The sequence below is a fragment of the Eumetopias jubatus genome, unplaced genomic scaffold, assembly GCF_037043125.1.
Source record: "Eumetopias jubatus isolate StellerSeaLion01/CBP00866 unplaced genomic scaffold, mEumJub1_p1.0 scaffold_13, whole genome shotgun sequence".
Lineage (NCBI taxonomy): Eukaryota > Metazoa > Chordata > Mammalia > Carnivora > Otariidae > Eumetopias > Eumetopias jubatus.
The window spans coordinates 109,403,173-109,426,986 of NW_028274819.1; the positions used below are offsets into that span (position 1 = coordinate 109,403,173).

The window sequence follows — 23,814 nt, forward strand, 5'->3', positions numbered from 1 at the left end:
ATGAATAAATTAGTCAACCATGGAAATACTTCAAGTATCCCAATAGACATGTGTTTAGAGTCTCTGAGAGAGAAAAAGAAAAGAAAGGTGGATAGAAAAAATATTTGAAGAAGTAATAGCTGAAATTTTTCCAAATTTGATGAAAACTATAAACCGACAGATCCAAGACACCCAACAAACCCCATACATAAGAAACATGAAGAAAACAACATCAAGAGAAATCATAAATAAATTTTGCAAAACTAGCAAAAAATAGAAAAACTTAAAGCTGCCAGAAGAAAAAAGATCTATTACATATAAAGGAATTAAGATAAGCATGGCAGCAATGGAGGAGGAGACGATGGAACAACATCACTAAAGTACGGAAAGGAAAGGAAAAAACTCTCAACCTAGAATTCTAAACCCAGTGAAAATATCTGACGGATAGGAAGGCAAAATAAAGACTTTTTCAAACATACAGAAGCTGAGAGAATTCATCATCAGTGGACCTATAGTGAAAAAATTCTTTTAGAAGGAAAATGATAGCAGATGTAAATCTGGTTTTTCCCAAAGGAACAAAGATCACCTGAAAAGGCGATCATGACTTTTCCCCTGGACAGGAAGGGTCTGTCTTGCCCCATCATGAGTTAGAACATGAGGGTGCTCCTGATTCAGCTTCAAGTTTCCCAACAAGGAGTATGTGACAAGCATGAGGAGGAACATGATAAGGAACTGGTCCCTGACCGAACAGAGCTTCCTGACAATCTGGACCACTCACCTGGAAACTGTTACTGAGAGACTAAGAAAAGTATACTTTTTAGGGTTTCTGTATTTTAGAGTATTACTGATACTGCACGTTGACCTTTACCTTATTTAAAACAATTATTTTTAAAGCTGTAAAGTTGTGCCTTCGACATTAAGATCTTTAATCTACTTGGAATTTTATTTTTCACCATAAAGATAGAGTTGATCCAGAGCATCCTAATGAAAATACCATCTTTTTCTCACTAATCTGAAATGCCAACTCTGTCATGTGAATCACATATATATGTATGGAAGTCTTCCTGTCCTATCTGTTAGTGTGTTTCTCTGTCTATACACCAGTATTATGATATCCATGCACTAATTAGATATGTTTATACTAATAGGGAAATTATTCTTTCTTCTTTCTGAAATGTACCTTGATTCTTCCTAGCATGTTGAATTTCCAAATAAATGTTAGGATCATTTTTTAAAAAGTAGATGAAGAGGTTTATTAAGAGTTGCAGCTGGATCACGTTGGTTTCAGCCTGTCTTATTAATAGTTGATAAGTACCGAACTCTCCAGTCCATGACAAAGGTTAGTCACAGAATGACTTCTTGTCTTCACAACCGCAGGGACAAAAGCAGATAGGGTAGTGAAGAGTGATACTTTACTTATGTAGTAGGCATCTAGGGGTCAGATCTCTTCCTTCTCTCCCACATTCCCCTAGGACTAAGGATATCATTCCCCACTGGGTCAATATGAGCTTCAGTTACTTTGGTGTAGACTGTGTAGAAGCAACTGCATGGCTGTGATCACATTTAAGTGTATATCAACTGCACATTGGGGGCTCCTTCAAAGCATGGGCCAGACTAATATTTATCAGATTCACAGAGTAAAATATTCAGCACTCATTTTCCAGGGTTTTCAATAGACGCTTCTTGACTGACTCGAGGGTTAAATTCTCTATAAGGCCATTTTAATATAATATTGAAGGATTTTGACAATTTATCAACAATTACCATTTACTGTGGAGGGCCTGCTTTGCTCTAGGTACAGTACTAAGGACTGAATATTCAGCAGTAAGGAAATAGATACGGATCCTTCTCTCATAAGACAATCGAACATTTAAACAAAATAAACAGAAATATATTTAATTTATAATTGTGCTTAATTCTATGAAAGGAAAATAGGGTCATATATAAGAATAACTGGAGGGAGAATAATACATTTTTTATGTATTAGAACATGTTCTGTTCAAAAGAAATGTGATTTGACTTGTAATATAGCTGGATTTATGTAGCAAATTAAACATAATTTTTCCCTATAGTTAATTTATTCATTTATTCCACAGTATTCATGTTCACTGCCTCTGTAATGATCCAGATATTAGGCTCACCAAAATGACCAAGACACGGTTCCTGTCTTTGAGGAGATCCAAGTTCGGTAGCTTACAAAATTACCTTTCACTGAAATAATTGCATACCAAAAGAAAGTATAAATATATCCTTTTCATTTTTTCTTGTTTAGATGAGGATAGGCATTCACTCGGGGTCCGTGCTCGCTGGAGTTGTTGGGGTGAGAATGCCACGATATTGCCTGTTTGGAAACAATGTCACTCTGGCAAGCAAATTCGAATCCGGAAGTCACCCTCGGCGCATCAATGTCAGCCCGACCACTTACCAGTGAGTGTTCTCTGCCCTCCGCTCCTCCTTCTGTCTTTGGCCTTGCCTGAGCTAGTAATACCCCGTCATTCTCTAAGGTAATAGGAGTGGATCCACCCAGTCTGAAAGATAGCACTTGTGACATAAACGTTTATGTGCACCCTGAGAGAGTGCACGAAGAGCCTGACTTGACTGAGAGGTAAACATAGGTGTGTCGTTTCCCACAGCTGCTCTTCTTCTCAGGTACACCTGTTTGAACACAGGAGCACAAGTGTTGAAGATCGGCATCACACCCAAAGTCCTCACATTTTCAAAATGTTCCTCAGTGTTTATAAAAGTCAAAGAATGAGATAGAAAAGACATTTTATGGGCAGGGACCATGCATCATTAAATTCCCAGAACTTATAAAACATGCTTAACACATAATAAGCGCTCTCTAAATATTGGTTGAATTAAGGAACGCATTGGTAGGATCGACTTCTCCAGATTAAGAAGATGGTATGACTCTCTCCTGTATGTTAGACATTGGTTTTATGCTGGGCGTTGTTGTGCAAGCTAACTGGTGCCATAGTTTGGATAACTAAAAAATCCTCTTGTAAAACTGTAGATGGAAATAGTGACCATTGATATTTTTTATTTTTTATTGAAGTGTACCTAGCATACAATGTTACATTAATTTCAAGTGTATAACATATTGCTGACAATTCTATACATCCCTCAGCGTTCGACACAGTAAGTGTAGTCAATCATAAGTCACTGTAAAATGTTTTTATAATATTATTGACTATATTCCCGATGCTGTAGTTTTCATCGTTGTGACTTATTTATTTTATTTGGGGACTCTGTACTTCTTTATCCTCTCTACATCTATTTGACCCATCCTCCTACCGCCCCCCCCCCCGATGGCAACCAGCAAGTGTGCTTTGTACTTAAGCATCAGGCTTTTTTGTCTCTTTCCTTCTTTGTTTGGTTTTTAGATTCCACATATAAGTGAAATCCTATGGTAGTTGTTGTTCTCTGACTGATTTCATTTGGTGTCATATGCTCTAGGGTGGTGCCCAGCTGGAGTGTCTCTCAGTCAAATGGGTGCCTCCAAATGTGGGGCAATGGTCAGCTGGAAGCTGGTGGTGTGGGAGGTGAAGGCATTCACCCAAGGCAGAACAAAGGAGATAGAAGTTTACTGAATACCCCACAAGGGAGCGGTGAGCAGCACAGTAGAGGAGAGGCTGTCTACCATGAGGCAGTGGGTGAGGGCCTCTTTTAAAGAGGGAAGGTAAGGAGGTATGGCGACATATGGAATTCTCCCTTTTTTGGTAACTGTGCCTGGTTGTAAGTAGCCCATTGGTCACCTAGGGCCTAAGGATGTTTTGAGGTGGGGTGGGTTCCTGATGGGCGTGTCTGGAGTCATCCGGGTGGTCCCATGTGGTCCTTTGCACATCCCATTGCTAAAGCCTGTTTGCCTAAGAGTGGCCTCTATATTTAGGTCCGTTAATGTTGTTGCACATGGCAAAAGCACATTCTTTTTTTATGGTTGAATCACACACACACACACACACACACACACACACACACACCCCATATTTATCCATTCATCTATTGATGGACACTTGGGCTACTTCCATATCTTGGCAATTGTAAATAATGCTGCCATAAACATAAGGGTGCATCTCTCTTTTCAAATTAGTCTTTTCTTTTTCTTTGGATAAACACCCAGTGGTGGAATTACTGGATCATATGGTATTTCTGTTTTTAATATTTTGAGGAAACTCCACATTATCTCCCACAGTGGGCTGCACCAGCTTGCATTCCTACCAACAGTTGCCAGGGTTCCCTTTTCTCCACATCCTTGCCAACACTTGTTGTTTCTCAGCCTTTTGATATTAGCCATTTTGACTGGTGTAAAGTGATGTCTCTTCGTGTTTGTGTTTTTTGTCTTGTTTGGGGGATTATTTTTTGACATTTCCCTGATGATGAGTGACGTTGAGCATCTTTCCATGTGTCTGTTGGTCATCTGCATGTCTGTTTGGAAAAATGTCTGGTATCACAGTAATGCTGGCCTTGTAGAATGAGTTAGGAAGTTTACTTCACTTTTATTTTTTGGAACAGTTTGAGAAGAGTAGATATTAACTCTTCTTTAAATATTTAGTAGAATTTACCTATGAAGCCATGTGGTCCTGAAATTTTGTTTGTTGGGAGTTTGTTGATTATTGATTCAATTTCATTACTAGTAATTGCTCAGTTCAAATCTTCTGTTTCTTCCTGATTCAGTTTTGGAGGATTGTATGTTTCTGGAATTTATCCATTTGACTAAATCATCCAGTATGTTAGCATATAATTTTTCATAATATGTTCTTATAATACTTTGTATTTTTGTGGTGACAGCTGCTATTTCTTCTTCATTTCTGATTTTATTTGAATCCTCTCTTTTTTCCTTGATGAATCTGGCTTAAATTTTTTCAATTTTGTTTATCTTTTTAGAAAACCAACTCTTGGTTTCATTGATTTTTATATATATGGGGTATATATATGTGTGTGTGTGTGTGTGTGTGTGTGTGTGTGTGTGTGTGTGTGTGTGATTCAACCATACAAAAAGAATGTGCTTTTGCCATTTGCAAAATAGTCTCTCTTTTGTTCATTTCTGCACAAATCTTTATTTCTTTCTTTTTACTAACCTTGGGTTGGTTTGTTCTTTTTTTTTCTTTGTAGCTCCTCAAGTGTAAGGTTAGGTTCTTTATTTGAGAATCTTGTCTTTTGAGGTAGGCCTGTATTGCTATAAAATTCCCTATTGCTGCTTTTGTTGCATCCCAAGATTTTGGACTCTTGTGTTTTCATTTTCATTTGTCCCTATGTATTTATTGATTTTGTCTTTGATTTCATGGTTGACCCACTGATTGTTCAGTAGCACGTTATTTAGCCTCTGCATGTTTGTGTGGTTTTTTTTCTTCAGATTTTTCTTATAGTTGATTTCTAGTATCATACTGTTATGGTTGGAAACCTACTTGATATGATCTCAATCTTCTTAAATTTACTGAAACTCATTTTGTGGCCTATCATGTAATCTATCCTGGAGAGTGTTCCATGTGCACATAAAAGAATTTTTATTCTGCTGTTTTGGGATGGAAAGTTCTGTATAGATGTCAGGTTCATCTGGTCTAATGTGTGTTTCAAAGCCACTCTTTGCTTATTGATTTTCTATCTGGATAATCTATCGTTGATGTAAGTGGGGCATTAAAGCCCGTACTATTATTGGATTACTGTCAATTTCTGTTTCTGTCTGTTAATATTTGCTTTATATATTTTGGTGTTCCTATGTTGTGTATACAGATATTTACATTTGTTATATCCTCTTGCTGGATTGTTCCCTTTATCATTATGTAATGCCCTTTATTGTTTCTTGCTACAGTCTGTTTTGAAGTCTATTTTGTCTGACATAAGAATTGCTACCCTTTGTGCACTTTCATTTGCATGGCATATGTTTTTCTACCCCTTCACTTTTAGTCTGCATGTGTTTTTAGGTTTGCAGTGAGACTTGTAGGCAGGATACATATGGGTCTTGGTTTTTTTTTATTCATTCAGTCATCCTATGTGTTTTAATTGGGACACATAGACCATTTACATTTAAAATGATTGATAGGCATATACTTGTGAATTGTTTTCTGGTTGTTTTTATAGTTCTTCTATGTTTCTTCTTCTCTTGCTCTTTTCCCTTGTGGTTTGATGGCTTTGATTAGCATTATGCTTGGCTTTCTATTTTTTGTGTATATATTATAGGTTTTTGATTTGTGGTTACCATGTGTTCATATGTAACATCTTATGTGTATTGTAGTCTATATTAAGTTATAGTCCCTTAAGTTCACATACGTTCCAAGCACTAAATTTTTATTCCTCCTCCATGTTTCATGTTACGGTATTATGTTTTACATCTTTTTATTTTGTGTATTTTTTGACTAATTTTTGTAGATATAATTGATTTTATTACCACTTTTGTGTTTTAACCTCAATACTGACTTTATAAGTGATTGATCTATTTTTACTATATATTTGCTTTTACCTGTGAAATTTTTTCCTCTCATAATTTTCTTCCAGTTATGGCCTTACCTTTATACTTAAAGAATTCTCTTTAGCATTTTGTATAAGGCTAGTTTAGTGATGAATTCCTTTAACTTTTGTTTGGGAATCTCTTTTTCTCTCCTTCTGTTCTGGATGGTAGTCTTGCTGGATAGAGTACTTTTGGTGTTTTGTTTTGTTTTGTTTTTATGTGTTTTTTGTTGTTGTTGTTTGTTTGTTTTTTAACTTTCAGCACTTTGAATATATCCTGCCAATTTCTTCTGGCCTGCAAATTTTCTGCTGAAAAATCAGCTGATAGCCTTATGGGGTTTCCCTTGTATTTTGTTTTGTTTGTTTTTGTATTGCAGCTGTAAGATTCTTTATCATTGCTTTTTGCTATTTTGTTATTTGTCATGGTATGGACCTACTGGGTTTATCTTGTTAGGGGTTCTCTGTTTCCTGGACCTGGATGTCTGTTTCCTTCCTCAGATTTGGGAATTTTTCAGCTATTATTTCCTCTAATAAATTTTCTCCCCCCCCCCCGTTTTTTAAAAGATTTTATTTATTTATTTGTCAGAGAGGGAGAGAGAGCACAAGCAGGGGGAGCGGCAGGCAGAGGGAGAAGCAGGCAGAGGGAGAAGCAGGCTCCCCGCTGAGCAGGGAGCCCAATGCAGGGCTCGATCCCAGGACCCTGGGATCATGACCTGAGCCGAAGGCAGACGCTTAACTGCCTGAGCCACCCCAGGCACCCCTCTTTTCCCTTCCTTATCTCTTCTCCTTATGGGATCCCTATAATGTTAATGTTATTATACTTGATGTTGCTGAGCTCCTTTAACTTTTTCTCATTTATTAACTTTTTTTCTGTTTGCTGTTCAGCTTGGTTGCCTTCCATTACCCCATCTTCCAGACGGCTGATCCGTCCTTCTGCGTCCTCTCATCTGCCATTGATTCTACGTAGTGTATTTATTTTTATTTCATTAATTGAATTCCTTATCTCTGAGAGGTTAGTTTTTCTATTTTCTGTCTTATTGTTGAAATTCTCATTATTTCATCCACTCTTTTCTCAAATCCAGTGAATATCTTTATGTCCATTGCTTTGAATTCCTTATTAGGCATATTGCTTCTCTCTGTTTCATGTAGTTATTTTACTGTGACTATGTCCTGTTATTTCATTTGGGACATATTCTCTTATCTCCTCATTTTGTCTGACTCTTTGTGTTTGTTTTTATGTTTTAGGGAAGTCAGTTATGTCTCCTGGTCTTTAAAGTAGCGGTCTTTTGTAGAAAAGGTCCTGTGGTGTCCTATAGGGATATCCCCTTGGTCAGCAAAAGTAGATGCTCCAGGGGTGTCCCTTTTGTGGGCCACATGTACCTTTCCATCGTGGCTGAGCCATGATTGCCTCCAGCCCAGCCTGCTGCAATGACCTGCTTTACCTAGTGTTGGTGCGCTCAGCAGTGTTTGGTTTCCTCACTGTTGAGAGACTTGAGGCTGCTGTGGGCTCATTAGTGGGCCAGTTTGGAAGTCCAGCTGACTGTCTGCAATTAGGCTTTCTGCCAGAACTGCAGGTAGTACCAAAGGGCAGGATTTGCTCCCTGTTAGTCCGAGCAGTTCTCAGCGGTGCATGAGCATCTCCGCCACAGCTGTTGGCACAGTGAATGGCAGGGCTTACTGCCTCCGCAGACGGGCACTCTGGTGTGTGGGGTTATCTTACCTCTTCCCCAGGGCAGTGGGAGTGGTGCTTACCCTTGCTGGAGCTATTTACAAGGTGTGGCAGGGCAGGAGCTGCTTTGGAAGGGTGTCTGCTAAGTTTGGTGGGTTGAATTGTGGTGGTCACAAAGGAAAGTGGGGGCTGGGTATGCAATTCTAGCAATGTAGACAGAAAGTGTTAGTGCTGGCTCCTGAAAGTGTCCAGCTACCTAGGCTGGAGGAGGGAAGAAAAATGATGCCCACCAGCACTTTTCTCCTTGGAGAAATCTCTTGAAGATCCCTGCCCGTCCAGACCATATTCTGAGATCAGTAAATAAGTCTCCTTCACATATACCCCAAGCTCTTTTCAAACTGCTGTTTCTGTGTTGTTTCTTAGGGTGAGTTATTATACTGGCTCTTGAAGGGTGGGGTCTCAGTTTCCTACTGCTCTCCATGCTTATGAAGTCCCTTCCACTTATAGTTAGTCTTGCTGGGAGTTAGGTTCCCAACTACACCTCCACGCCTCCTCCCCTATTCAGTGTGGCCTCTTCTCAAGAATTAATTGTTCAGAGGTACAGGTCTGCGATTCATCAGTCTTATGCAATTCACAGCACTCACCATAGCACATACCCTCCCCAATGTCCATCACCCAGCCACCCCATCCCTCCCACCCCCCACCACTCCAGCAACCCTCAGTTTGTTTCCTGAGATTAAGAATTCTGAAATAAATAATACATTATATGTTTTAAAAAAAGAAAGAAAAAAGAAGATAGCAGGAAGGGAAGAATGAAGGGGGGGAAATCGGAGGGGGAGACGAACCATGAGAGACGATGGACTCTGAAAAACAAACTGAGGGTTCTAGAGGGGAGGGGGGTGGGGGGATGGGTTAGCCTGCTGATGGGTATTAAAGAGGGCACATTCTGCATGGAGCACTGGGAGTTATGCACAAACAATGAATCATGGAACACTACATCAAGAACTAATGATGTAATGTATGGTGATTAACATAACATAATAAGAAAAAACACCACCAAAAAAAAAAAATTGTTCAGGGTTTGCTCTGCCCATCTTCAGGTCATTTTCAGAGCTAGTTGGGGTCACAGGGTGAGCTTAGGATCCTCCTACTCTTCAATCTTCCCTGAATTTCCCTTGATTTTTTAAATTATATCTTAAAAAAACCTGAAGCAAAAAATTCGTATATATAGAAAACAAAAGTTGATAATCAAATGGTGATATTTTGAAAATTTTGATAGCTCTATAGAGAAAGTTACTCTTTTAGATGAAAGAAATATCCAGATTTCTGAGGTGATGAGAAAGGGAATTGAAATTTCAAATATAAATTCAAGAGAAAGTTGCTTAAGAACCACCTGTTATTTAAAGGGTATTCATATAAGGGTTTTGCCTCTTTTAAACTTATTCCACTTTTTCTAACACAATTCTGGGCATAATTCAGATGATCTGACAGTTTCCATGTTAAAATTTTTCTATTTTAAAAAATGACACGTAAAGAATGGATGGACTGTTTGAGGATTTCGTGCCCTGAGCTGAGACATGATAGCTGTAGATGGTTTTGTTTACATGTGAACAGAAAGGAGACCCCCACAAGCTACACAGGACCCGTGCCCTTGGGTCCTGCCTCTCTCATACTCTTTTTCACATTAAGTTTATGATGATCCTCAGGGAGGTGATCAATAAGGTCTTCAGTCCTGAATCATTTCAGCCACTGTAGGCACCAAAACATTTTGTTGTGTTATTGTCTGCCCCCCGCCAACAAAAAAATCAAATGGAGCCACGGACAAACACATTGACCTGCCATGTGGATAGATTCTAAAAGATACTTTTTCTGATTGGCCCCAAATCATGTCATTCCTACTAATGCTTTATAAAAATACTTTTACGTTTACTTCATTTTACAAAAAAAAAACAAAAAAAAAAACCACCTTTTCTTCCTGTTTCCCTGTGTTCCCCACCCCCTTCCCTTCTTTTAACAAACACTTGCTGAGAACCTCCTGTATTCCAGGCGGTATGATAGGCACTAATATGATGATGACGAACAGCGTAAATAGGATCTGTCCCCTGAGGGATGAGACCAGAGACTCGATGATAAATGTACGTGAGTAAAACAATTAATTACAACAGACTGGTGCTGAGGTGAAGTAACCCCACTTAGAGCGTTAGAGCAGGAGTGGGCTAAGATGAAGCTGGTAGGTCATGTTAACAGTTTTTAGCCTAATACTAAGAGCAAGAAAAGATACTGAAGACTTTTTTTAAAAAAGCTTTTATTTATTTGAGAGAGAGAGTGCACAAGCAAGGGGGGAGGGTCAAGGGAGAATCAGATTCCCTGCTGAGCAAGGAGCCTGTGCTGGGGTCCAGACTGAGCTGAAGACAGGCTTAACTGACTGAGCCACCCAGGTGCCCGATACTGAAGACTTTTAAGCAGAGGAGTGACTTGACCAGATTTGTGCCTTAAAAATCACCAAGGTTGTGGAAAGGAGACCAGATTAGGGGGTGCAGAGGGGCAGCACTCCATTGATTGAGGGCACAGCTTAAGGATACTGCAGAGTCCTTTTGCTATTTCTACTTGTCGTCCCATGCTTTGGGAGAGCAGTTGGACTCACTGACCTTTGACATCCATTTAAATCTGGGGTACCATTAAAAACAATGCACCTTGGGTCCTGGCAGTGATCTTGGTGTGACTAAGTACCTTCTGTTGGTTTAGTCTTTGCTAATCTGCACGGTTCAGTCACTGCACAAGGTGATTTGTGAACCCACAAGTGTTGAACGTACTTCCCTTTTCCAAGGATGCTGAAAGTTAAACACCAGGATTGAATTCTCAGGGACATTCTCTATAAGGAGGCAATTTGCATTTTTTAGAGCAAGTGGGAACTTGTAAAATAAAATTGAAAGTTCAGCCCATGAGAGCTTGAAATTTCCAGTTTTCTTTCCTGAATTAAATCCTGTAGAACGTCCAATATTGTCTGGTTATCTTGAAATCTTCAGAGAGGTTTATATTGACTTTATTTTTAGTAAGACTATATGATTATGATAAACATTGAGTAGATTATTTGCATATTATGATAAATTGAAATAATTTTCTGAATTGTTCATTCTAAATACATTTTGCCTGAAATAGTATTTTTTTTAAATCAATGAACTTTTATAAATATTTTGAAGCACTAAAAATTAACAGGAGTAATACCCATGATCTCAGCACTGGTTTAATACTTTATTATATTTGCCTCAGATATTACTTAATAAAATACAACTTTTCTGGGGCGCCTGGGTGGCTCAGTCATTAAGCGTCTGCCTTCGGCTCAGGTCGTGATCCCAGAGTCCGGGGATCCAGCCCCGCATCGGGCTCCCTGCTCGGCGGGGAGCCTGCTTCTCCCTCTCCCACTCCCCCTGCTTGTGTTCCTCTCTTGCTGTGTCTCTCTCTGTCAAATAAATAAATAAAATCTTAAAAAAAAAATACAGCTTTTCCTTTGGAATTTTTACTCCCTTTCATTGTGACAAACACAATAAAAGTTTACTGTTCTATGCATTGACTTTCTCAAAAATATCCATACACGATAGAATTTGATATATTTTAATTTGCCTAAGTGATATCTCACTATATGAAAATCTCTCTAACATTGGTTTTTATTTAAACAAAACTTTGTATGTTTAAGATCAATACTATGATGAGACTTGTTCATCATTTTCATTATTATACATCCTTCCATTGTATGACCACACCATATTCTAATATTTATTCATCTGTTCCTCTATTGATCAACATTCGTTTTTTTCCTAATTTTTAACCATTACAAAGTGTGTTCCTATGAATATTACTTACATGTAATTACTTAAGCCACTTTACATTTCATATCGTATAAATGAGTTTCTTACACAAGAGTTGGAATGATTGATTGGGTATTTTCTCAAAATTTTGTAGACATAAGGAATAAAGTTTTAAGAATCATAGTCATAACTTCTATATGATAAGTCTTCATTTTTTTAGACTTTTCGTGTGTGAGTCATCTTTATTGCATGGAGTAATGGCCAAGGACCATTCCTTCTTCACCTAGAGCAGTTTATTGCTTGTTTTATATCTGGAAAAAAAAAAAGAAATAGTTAATTAGTTTTTAGTTTTCCATGTTTGATGTTTTCCCCCTTTTGCTCCAATAATTGTGACGTTTATACCTGTCTTTATTCTCACTCATCCCAGTTTTGAAATAGTGCACACCTAATAAACACTTGTCTCTTGTCATTATGGTCCTGATTTGTGAAACTAAAATAATTGATTATATTAAGGATCGTGTTAGCCAATTTTGAAATAGCATGAATTATCAAATGACTTGCCTAAGCAAAATTGATTTCCTTGCTAACTGCAAACTAAACATGTGCAAAGACTCTTTAACTACAGTGATAGGAAATATTTTCTTTAACCTTCAAACAATTTTCGCTTTTCTCATTTTACAGTTGATGTACTTCTCGGCTTTTGAAAATACCTATTTTTCATTCACAGTGAAAGTCTCCTCTTAAAACCAAGTCACCATGTAACTACTGCCATATGGATAGCTCATCACGTTAGGGGACCTATAATAGATTGGATAAGGTAGAGGTGGAGTGCACAAGCTTCATGATCAGAGTGCCGAGGTCGCAATCCAGGCTCTAAAGCTTAATGTCTGTGTGAAATTTAGCAATTTAACTTCTTTGGACCCAGTTTTCTCATCTTTAGGATTCGTACCTATTTCTAATGATTATTATTTGGATCAAACATGTTGTTTGTGAATCTCCTAATACTTTGAACATAGTCAAAATTCATTTACTGCTTCATCCCATTTTTTTTTTAATTGTAGTTGACACACAACGCTGCATTAGTGTCAGGTGTACAACATAGTGACTCAGCAAGTCTGTGTTACGCTCACCACAAGGGTAGCTACCATCCATCACCATATAACACTATTAAAATACCACTGACAATATTGTCTATGCTGTACTTTTCATCACCGTGACTTACTCATTCCATAGCTGGAAGCCTGTATCTCCCGCTCTCCTTCACCCATCTCCTCCATCCTCAACTCCTTACCTCTGGCAATTACCAGTTTGTTCTCTGTATTTATGAGCCCATTTCTGCTTTTTTGTTTGCTTATTTTGTTCCTTAGATTCCACATATAAGTGAAATCATGCGGTATTTGTCTTTCTCTTATCTCCCTTAGCATAATACCCTGTGAGTCTATCTATGTTGTTGCAAATGGCAAGAGCTCGTTTTGTTTTGTTTTGTTTTGTTTTTTGGCTGAAAAATATTCTATTGGATATATACAACATCCTCTTTAGCCAGGCGTCTGTTAATGGACATTTACATTGCTGCCGTGAACATGGGAGTCTTTATCCAGGCGTCTGTTAATGGACATTTACATTGCTGCCGTGAACATGGGGGTGCATATATCTTTAGGAATTAGTGTGTTCATTTTCTTTGGGTAAATACCCAGTAGTGGAATTACTGTTACCACATTATCTATACCAATTTATAGTCTCACCAATAGTGCACGAGGTTCTCTTTTTCTCCACATCTTTGCCAACACTTGTTATTTTTTGTCTTTTTGATCCTAGCCATTCTGACAGGTATAAGGTGATATTTCATTGTGGTTTTGATGTCCATTTGCCTGATGATGAGTGATGTTGAGCATCTTCTCATGTGTCTGTTGGCCATCTGTATGTCTTCTTTGGAAAAAATGTCCAATCAGATCCTCTGACCAGTTTTTAAAGTCATATTTTTGTTTGGTGTTGACTTGTAGAAGTTCTTTATTTTGGTTGTTAACCCCTTATCAGATAGAACATTTGCAAATACCTTCTCCAATCAAGTAGGTTGACTTTTTTACTGTGCAAAAGGTTATTTTTGTTAGTCTTGCTACTTTATCTGTTATTTTGTCTTCTTTGCCTGAGGAAACATATCTAGAAAAATGTTAATAAGGTTGACATCAAAGAGATTACCACCTGTATTTCTTCTAAACGTTTTATGGATTTGGGTCCCACATTTAGATCTTCAGTGAATGGTGAGTGTTTGTGTATGGTGTAAGAAAATGGTCCAGTTTTCCCAGTACTGTTTATTGAAGAAACTGTCTTTACCCCATTGTATATACTCGCCTTCTTTGTCATAGATCAATTAGCCATGTATGTATGGGTATATTTCTGGAGCCTCTATCCTGTTATATTTATCTGTGTTGTTTTGAATACCAGAGCTTTATAGTAGATCTGTAAATCTATGGTTGTGATACCTCCAGTATTGTTCTTTTTCAAGATTATTTGGGGTATTCAAGGTCTTTTGTGGTTCCATATAAATTTTAGGATAATCTGTTATAGTTTTGAAAAAAATGCTACTGATATTTTGATAGGAATTGCATTGGATCTTTAGATTGCTTTGGGTAGTGTGGACATTTTAACAATGCTGATTCTTCCACTCCATAAGCATGGTATATCTTTCCTTTTTTTTTTTTTTTTTTTTTACATTGTCTTAATTTCTTTCATCAGTTTTTTATAGTTTTCAGAGTATAGGTCCTTCACCTCCTTGGTTGAGTTTATTCCCAGGTATTTGATTCTTTTGGGTGCAAATATAAATGGAATTATTTTCTTAATTTCTCTTTCTGCTACTTTGTTATTAGTGTATAGAAATGCGGCTGATTTCTCTGTTTATCTTGCCACTTTATTGAATTCATTTAATAGTTCTAATAGCTTTTGGTGCTATCTTTAGGGTTTTCCTTTTTTTAAAATTTTTTAAATTTATTTATTTGACAGAGAGAGACACAGCGAGAGAGGGAACACAAGCAGGGGGAGTGGGAGAGGGAGAAGCAGGCTTCCCATGGAGCAGGGAGTCTGATGTGGGGCTTGATCCCAGGACCCTGGGACCATGACCTGAGCCGAAGGCAGACGCTTAAGGACTGAGCCACCCAGGTGCCCGTCTTTAGGGTTGTCTATATATAGTATCATGTCATCTGCCGTAGTGACAGTTTTACTTCTTCCTTACCAATCTGGATGACTTTTCTTTCTTTTTCTTGTTTGATTGTGTCATTAGGACTTTACACTGAATAAAAGTGGCAAGAGTGGACATCTTCATTTTGTTCCTGATCTTAGAGGAAAATCAGTTTTTCACCATTTAGTATGATGTTAGCTATGGGTTTTTCATATATGGCCCATGTGGGCCTCATATATAGCCTGAAGTATGTTCCCTCTAAAACTACTTTGTAGAATTTTATCATGAAAGGATATAGAATTTCATCAAATGTTTTTTCTGTATCTACTAAGATGAGCATTCACTTTATTGTGGTATATCAATTGATTGGATTGCAGATATTGAACCATCCTTGAATCCCTGAAATAAATCCTACTTGATCCTGGTGAATGATCCTTTTAATGTATTGTTGAATGAGGCTTGCTAATATTATGTTGAGGATTTTTACATCTATATTCATCAGAGATATTGGCTGGTAATTTTCTTTTTTGTGGTATCTTTATCTGGTTTTGCTATCAGGGTAATGTTGTCCTTGTAGAATGTATTTGGAAGTTTTCCTTATTCCTCTACTTTTTGTAATGGTTTGAGTAGAATAGGTATTAACCCTTCTTCACATGTTAGGTAGAATTCATCTCTGAATCTATCTGGTCCTCGAGTTTTTTGTTTTGTTTTGTTTTTCATTAGTAAGAAAACTGAATGGTAATTAGTCTGTTAAATTTTTCTATTTCTCTCTGATTCACTTTTGGGAGATTGTATATATCTAGGAATTTATCCATTTGTCTAGGTTGTCCAATTTATTGGCATATAATGTTTTTGTCCTAGTTTCTTAAAATCCTTTGTGTTTCTATGGTGTAGGTTGTTATTTCTCCTCTTTCACTTCTGAGTTTAATTATTTGGGCTCTCTGTTTTACTTGATGAGTCTGGCTAAAGGCTTATCAGTTTTGTTTATCTTTTTATTTATTTTTATTATGTTCAGTTAGCCACTGTATAGTACATTAGCTTTTGATGTAGTGTTCAATGATTCATTAGTTGCATATAACACCCAGTGCACATCAAAACACATGCCCTCCTTAATGCACATCACCCTGTTACCCCATCCCTTCACCCCCCTCCCTTATGTAACCCTCTGTTTGTTTCGTGGAGTTGAGTCTCTCATGGTTCTTCTCCCTCTCTGATTTCTCCCCATTCAGATTTCCCTCCCTTCCCCTCTAATGGCTTATATTCCACATAAGAGTGAAACCATATGATAATTGTCTTTCTCTGCTTAGTAGCATAATCCCCTCCCGTTCCATCCATGTTGATGTAAGTGGGGGGTGTTCATCCTTTCTGACGGGTGAATAATATTCCAATCTTTTTAAAGAATTAGCTGTTTTACTGATCTTTTCTCGTATTCTTTTTACTGTTTCCACTATAATCTTTATTATTTCCTTCCTCGTATTAATTCTGGGCTCCATTTGTTCCTTTTTTTCTAGTTCATTCAGGTTTAAGGTTAGATTGTTTGAGATTTTTCTTGTTTCTTGAGGTAGGCCTATATCACTATTAATTTCCCTCTCAAAAGTGCTTTCACTGTGTCCCAAAGATTTGGAACCATTGTGTTTTCATTTTCATTTGCCTCCATGAATTTTTTAATTTCTTGGATTTCTTACTGATCCATTGGTTGTTTAATAGCATGTTGTTTAATCTCCATGTGTCTGTGTTTTTTCCAGTTTTTTCTTTTTCCTTGTAATTGCCTTAGAGAAGAGACTTGATAGGATTTCAGTCTTCTTAAATTTATTGAGACTTGTTTTGTGGCTTAACATATGATCTGTCCTGGAGAATGGTCCATGTGCACTTGAAAAGAATTTATGTTGTGCTGTTTTTGGATAGAGTGTTCTGTATATATCTGTCAAGTCCATCTGGTCTAATGTGTCATTTGGAGACACTGTTTCCTTATTTATTTGCTGCCTACATGATCTATCCATTGATGTAAGTGGGGTGTTACAGTCCCCCACTATTTCCAGATTATGGTCAATTTTTCTGTTTATGTCTGTTAATATTTGCTTTATGTATTTCGGTGCTCTCATGTTGAGTGCATAGATGTTTACATTTATTATATTCTCCTTACCAGTATTTAGTGCCCTTCTTTGTCTCTTTATACTGTTGTATTCATCATATAGATGGGTCTTGTTTTCTCATCCATTTTGTCACGCTGGGTGCTTGGAGTATTTCAACCATTTTCATTTAAAGTAGTAATTGATAAGTATGTACTTCCTGGCATTTTGTTAATTGTTTTGTGGTTGTTTTGTAGTTATTCTCTGTTCCTTTTTTCTTCTCTTCCTCTCTTCCCTTGTGATTGGAGACTTCTTTAGTGTTACGCTTGGTTTTATTTGGTCTGTATCTATTACAGGTTTTTGTTTTATCATTACCATGTGGCTCATATATAACAGCCTAAGTATATGGCAGTCTATATCAAATTGATGGTCAGTTAAGTTTAACACATTCTAAAAAATCTTCATTTTTACTGCTAGCCTCCACATTTAATGTATATGTTGTCCTATTTTACATATAATTTTGTGAGTCCCTTTTACTAATTTTTTGATAATAGATTTTACTTTTAACCATCATACTAACTTTATAAATTATTGCTCTACCACCTTTATGTTAGCTTGTATTCATGAAAGTTTTTCCTTTCATAATTTTCTTCTAATTATGGCATTTTCTTTTCCATTTGAATAAGTCCTTTAACATTTCTGCTAAGGCTTGTTTAATGATGAAGTCCTTAATTTCTGTTTGCCTGGGAAGCTATTTTTCTTCTTATTCTGAATGATAATTTTGCCATGTAGAGCATTCTTAGTTGTAGGTTTTTTTTTTTTTTTTTTCCTTTTAGCTCTTTGAATATATCATGTCACACCCTCTGGCCTGCATAGTTTCTCCAGAAAAATCAGGTGATAGCCTTATAGAGCTTTTGTAGTATGTAACTAGTTGCTTGTCACTTGCTGTTTCTAAATTCTCTCTTTATGTTCCGTGGTGTGAACCTCCTTAGGTTCATCTTGTTTGGAATTCTGTGTGCTTTCTGGAGCTGGATGTCTGTTTCCTTTCCCGGGTTAGGGAAGTTTTCAGTCTTCTTCTCTCTTTTCTCATTTTGGGACCTTTATAATGTGAATGTTCGCTTGTTGTCCTAGAAGTGCTTGAACCTATCCTCATTTCTCTTTATTCTTCTTTCTTATTGTTGTTCAGCTTAGGTGCTTTCCGTTAGCCTGTCTTCCTAATAGCTGATCCATTTTTCTGCCTCCTCTAATGTATTGTTGATTCCCTGTATTTTTCAACTTCGGTTGTTTTTTTATATTTTCTATCTCTTGAAGTTCATCCACTCTTCTCTCCAGTCTGGTGAGCATCTTTATGACAATCAACTAGATTGCTTATCTCCATATATTAATTCTTTTTTCTTAGGTTTTATCTTGTTCTTTGATTTGGGACATTTCACCATTTCCTTATTTTGCTTGACTTTCTATGTTTGTTTCCATGAACTAGTCAGAAAAGCTACTTCTCCTAAATGTGAAGGAATGGTCTTGTGTACTGTTGGTTCCTGTGTAAACTGCATGAGCTTGGTAACTTTGGTGGGCTGGAGTTTTGGCTGTGATGGACTGGGGATGTTGTTGCACTTCATGCTGGGGCATCCCTGGTAGGATATATGGAGCTGCACTTGCAGGCTGAGGCAGTTCCAGGCTCTCTGTGCAGAAGGTGGCCTGGCAGGACATCTGGAGCTTAAGTGGTTGCAAATGGGGGGAATCCTGTGACTCTCCACACAAAGGACACCCAGGTAGGAGTGCTGAAGTGGGTGCAAGGTAGGGTGCTCTGCACAGGGTGCTGTCTGGCAGTGTGGCTGGAACCATGGCATGCAAGGGCTCGGGGTTTCTGGGTTCCTCCACACAGAACACACCCTGGTGAAAGTGGGCGTAGGCTGGGATGTGCTGTGTTACTTTGTGCTGGGGGTGCCCTGGCATGCCCTCTAGAGCCAGAGTGGTACAGGCCTGGAGTATTCCATGATGATTTGTGCCTGTGTCACCTTGGTGAGATGCCTCAAGCTGTAGTGAGCACTGACCAGGGCTGCTCTAGCAGAAACAGGGATGCTCTCCAGCCCTTCCAAACTAGAGAGAGTTCCAGCAGCACCCTCCCTACCCCCGCCCCCATGATTTGGCAGGCTTCTAAGACTGGTTTCTTTATATCGAGTTGCCCTTTTATATTGGGACTTTTTGTGTGTGGTCCAAAGCAGACATATCTGCTCAGTGTTCCTCAGTACTCTCCCTCCTCACTGTAGTTCACAGTGTTGGGATGGGATTCCCTTCCTTACCATGTCTCTTTCTCTTGCCATTCTCTCTGTGGCCTGTGGTTTGATGTGCAGAAGCTATTGTGAGCCTTCAGTTCTTCTGTAGGAGGAATTGCTCTGTAAGTAGGTGTAGATTTGGTGTGTTTGTGGAGGAAGTGAGTTCAGGGTCTTCCTACATCACTGTCTGGGACCAGAACTCCATCCTGTTATTTCCATGAAGGAATAGATCATCTTATTTCTGGACTTGACTCTCATTTTATAAATTTAGCCATGTTGAATTATGTGTGGTAGTTGGATTACAGGCCTCATCTGGCAATCCCAAAGAAACACTGTGTTTGGTAATTTGGCCAAAGCCCTTTTAAGCCATGACTCAGAACTGAGCTACAGTCAGCTTATTCCTACAAGTTTTTATTAGCAAAGGCCTCTTCCTGATGACTAAGTCATAGTAATGTGATTTTTAAAAAATACCTATTTTCTTTGCAAATCCCCAGATTTAAGCAGAGGTACATAGATTACTACAGACTTTTTGGCTTAAATGATACAAGTTCATTATCTTGCAGTTTTGTAGAACAGAATTCTAACATGGGTCTCACTGGGCTAAAACCAAGTTGTCATTATGGCTGCATTCTTTTCTGGAAGTTCTAGGAGATACTCAAGGCCACCTGTATTCCTTGGTTCATTGCTTCCCTCATACATCATAAAGCCAGGAATATCACATCTTTCTAATGCTGCTTCTGTTGTCACATCTCTTTAATCTGACTCTTCTTCCTCCCTCTTCCACTTTTGAGGATCCTTGTGATGACATTGGGCCCACTGGATAATCCAGCAACCTTAACTCATCTTTGCCAGTAGCCTAACATACTCAGTTTCCAGACATTAGGATATGTTTGTTTTTTTGTTTTTTTGTTTTGTTTTGTTTTGTTTTTTTAGTGAGGGAGCAGTTTATTCTGCCGGTAACAAGGGAAAAAAATCCAAGGGCTAAATCTGCTTAGAACTATAGCTGTGTCATAGTCTGGGCAGCTTATTGACAACTGAGATGTATTTCTCACAGCTGTGGATCCTGGAAATCCAAGATCATGGTGCCAGCATGGTTGGTTCTGCTGAAAGCTTTCTTAGGGCTTTCAGATGGCTGGCCTCTTCTTATATCCTCAGAGGGGAAGCCAGTTCTCTTACTACTACTATAAGGGTATGTGCTATGGTGAGCGCTGTGAATTGTGCAAGACTGTTGAATCACAGATCTGTACCTCTGAAACAAATAATGCAATATATGTTAAGAAAAAAAAAAGATAGCAGGAGGGGAAGAATGAAGGGGGGTAAATCGAAGGGGGCAGACGAACCATGAGAGATGATGGACTCTGAGAAACAAACTGAGGGTTCTAGAGGGGAGGGGGGTGGGGGGATGAGTTAGCCTGGTGATGGGTATTAAAGAGGGCACGTTCTGCCTGGAGCACTGGGTTTTATGCCCAAACAATGAATCATGGAACACTACATCAAAAACTAATGATGTAATGTATGATGATTAACATAACAATAAAAAATATGGGACAAATAGAAAAAAAAAGAGCACTAATCTCATGACCTCACCTAATCCCAACTCCTTTCCAAAGGTGCCACCCCCTATACTATCACACTGCAGGGTAAGGTTTGAACAAATGAAGTCAGTCCATAATAAGGACTGAATTACACTTCTCCCTTTAAGAAGTAGTGGGGGCCTTTGCTTGAGGAGGAGATTAAGGAATGGCTCTGAGAAATATGGAATTTTTATAAAGATGACTGGTGTCTTGTCACTTCACAATCTGGTTGCAGACATAGCTACCTGCCCCCACCGTATAATCTCTTAAAAAGCTAGGCACTTCCAAACTTGTAATACTTTACTTAAAAGCACTAAGCTTAACATTCCACAAACCATGTTGTGGAAGCTTGAGTCTATTATAATGCATAGCACCAGTTCTCTGGAGTCCCAGGCTAGGAATCTCGTCTTGGTTCAGGGATTAATTGGCTGTGTAATTTTTGGCAAACAAGGTAAAGTTCCCGGGCTTGGTCTCTTCATGTCTATAATGACAGTGGTGACCAAGATGCTCTCTAAAATATCTTTTAGCTTTAAAAGGTAATAGCAAGGTGGTATCTCATTGAGGTTTTGATTTGGATTTCCCTGATGCTGAGTGATGTTGAGCACTTTTTCATGTATCTGTTGGCCATTTGGATGTCTTCTTTGGAAAAATATCTGTTCATGTCTTCTGCCCATTTCTTGATTGGATTATTTGTTCTTTGGGTACTGAGTTTGGTAAGATCCAAAGGGGTACGTGCACCCCAATGTTATAGCAGCAATGTCCACAATAGCCAAACTATGGAAAGAACAAGATGTCCATCAACAGATGAGTGGATAAAGAAGATGTGGTGTATATATATACAATAGAATATTATGCAACCATAAAAAAAACCCCACAAAACCGAAATCTTGCCATTTACAACGATGTGGAGGGTATTATGCTAAGTGACATAAGTCAATCAGAGAGAAAGACATGTATCATATGGTCTCACTGATATGAGGAATTGTTAATCTCAGGAAACTGAGTGTTGCTGGAGTGGTCGGGGGTGGGAGGGATGGGGTGGCTGGGTGATAGACACTGGGGAGGGTATGTGCTACGGTGAGCGCTGTGAATTGTGCAAGACTGTTGAATCACAGACCTGTACCTCTGAAACAAATAATATACATTAAAAAAAAAAAGATGGGAAAAGTAATAGCAAAAGTTTATTGAATTATTCTCTGGAAGCAAATGATTCACATCATTACCTCATTAATCTTCAGAGCAAGCCTATGAGTGTCTATTTTTTAGGTAAGGGGAAAGTGAAACTTCAAGTCAGTTGACAAGGACTCACAGCTAAATAAAGGTGGGAGTCAGAATTCAAATTTATACTCTGGAGCTTAATTTGGGGCTGGCTGCAATATACTTACTTTTCATAAAGATACTTAATGTGGGGGAAGATAGACAAAAAGCTTGAGAAAATTCCTATCTAGTAGTTTACCTATAGCTTCCTGTTTCTAATTTTTGATTTTATTGTTAGTCACCATACAATACGTCATTAGTTTTTGATGTGGTGATCCACATTCATTGTTTTCATATAACACCCAGTGCTCCATGCAGTACGTGCCCTCCTTAGTACCCATCACCGGGCTAACCAGTCCCCCCTCCCCTCTAAAACCCTGTTTGTTTCTCAGAGTCCATCGTCTCTCATGGTTCGTCTCCCCCTCCGATTTCCGCCCCCTCATGTTTCCCTTCCTTCTCCTAATGTCCTCCCTGATGTTCCTTATGTTCCACAAAGAAGTGAAACCATATGATAATTGACTTTCTCTGCTTGACTTATTTCACTTAGCATCATCTCCTCCAGTCCCATCCATGTTGATGTAGAAGTTGGGTATTCATCCTTTCTGACGGCTGAGTAATATTCCATTGTGTATATGGACCACGTCTTCTTTATCCATTCATCTGTTGAAGGGCATCTCGGCTCTTTCCACAGTTGGGCTATTGCGGACATTGCTGCTATGAACATTGGGGTGCATATGGCCCTTCTCACTACATCTGTGTCTTTGGGGTAAATACCCAGGAGTGCAAGTGCTGGGTCATAGGGTAGCTGTATTTTTAAATTTTTGAGGCACCTCCACACCGTTTTCCAAAGTGGCTGTACCAACTTGCATTCCCACCAACAGTGTAAGAGGGTTCCCCTTTCTCCACAACCTCTCCAACATTTGTTGTTTCTTTCCCTGTCCATTTTTGCCATTCTAACTGGTGTAAGGTGGTATCTCAATGTGGTTTTGATTTGAATTTCCCTGATGGCTAATGATGATGAACATTTTTTCATGTGTCTGTTAGCCATTTGTATGTCTTCTTCAGAGAAGTGTCTTTTCATATCTTCTGCTCACTTTTTGACTTAATTATTCATTTTTTGGGTATTGAGTTTGAGAAGTTCTTTATAGATCTTGGATATCAGCCCTTTGTTTGTAGTGTCATTTGCAAATATCTTCTCCCATTCTGTGGGTTGCCTCTTTGTTTTGTTGACTGTTTCCTTTGTTGTGCAGAAGCTTTTTATCTTGATGAAATCCCAAAAGTTCGTTTTTGCTTTTGTTTCACTAGCTTTTGGAGATGTATCTTGAAAGAAGCTGCTGTGGCCGATATCAAAGAGGTTACTGCCTATGTTCTCTAGGATTTTGATGGATTCCAGTCTCACATTGAGGTCTTTCATCCACTTTGAGTTTATCTTTGTGTATGGTGTTAGAGAACGGTCGAGTTCATTCTTCTGCATGTGGCTGTCCAGTTTTCCCAGCACCATTTATTGAAGAGACTGTCTTTTTTCCATTGCATGTTTTTTCCTGCTTTGTCGAAGATTATTTGACCATAGA

General features: G+C 38.4%; 1 protein-coding gene across 1 annotated transcript in view; it reads left to right on the top strand.

Annotated features, from left to right (window-relative positions):
- GUCY1A2 (guanylate cyclase 1 soluble subunit alpha 2) overlaps positions 1-23,814 on the top strand; it is a 318,954-nt gene that overhangs the window by 273,787 nt on the left and 21,353 nt on the right. Inside the window, exon 7 of the mRNA XM_088017680.1 lies at positions 2,252-2,406. Coding sequence (XP_087873806.1) covers positions 2,252-2,406 — 155 coding nt within the window. The remainder of the gene's footprint in view (positions 1-2,251; positions 2,407-23,814) is intronic.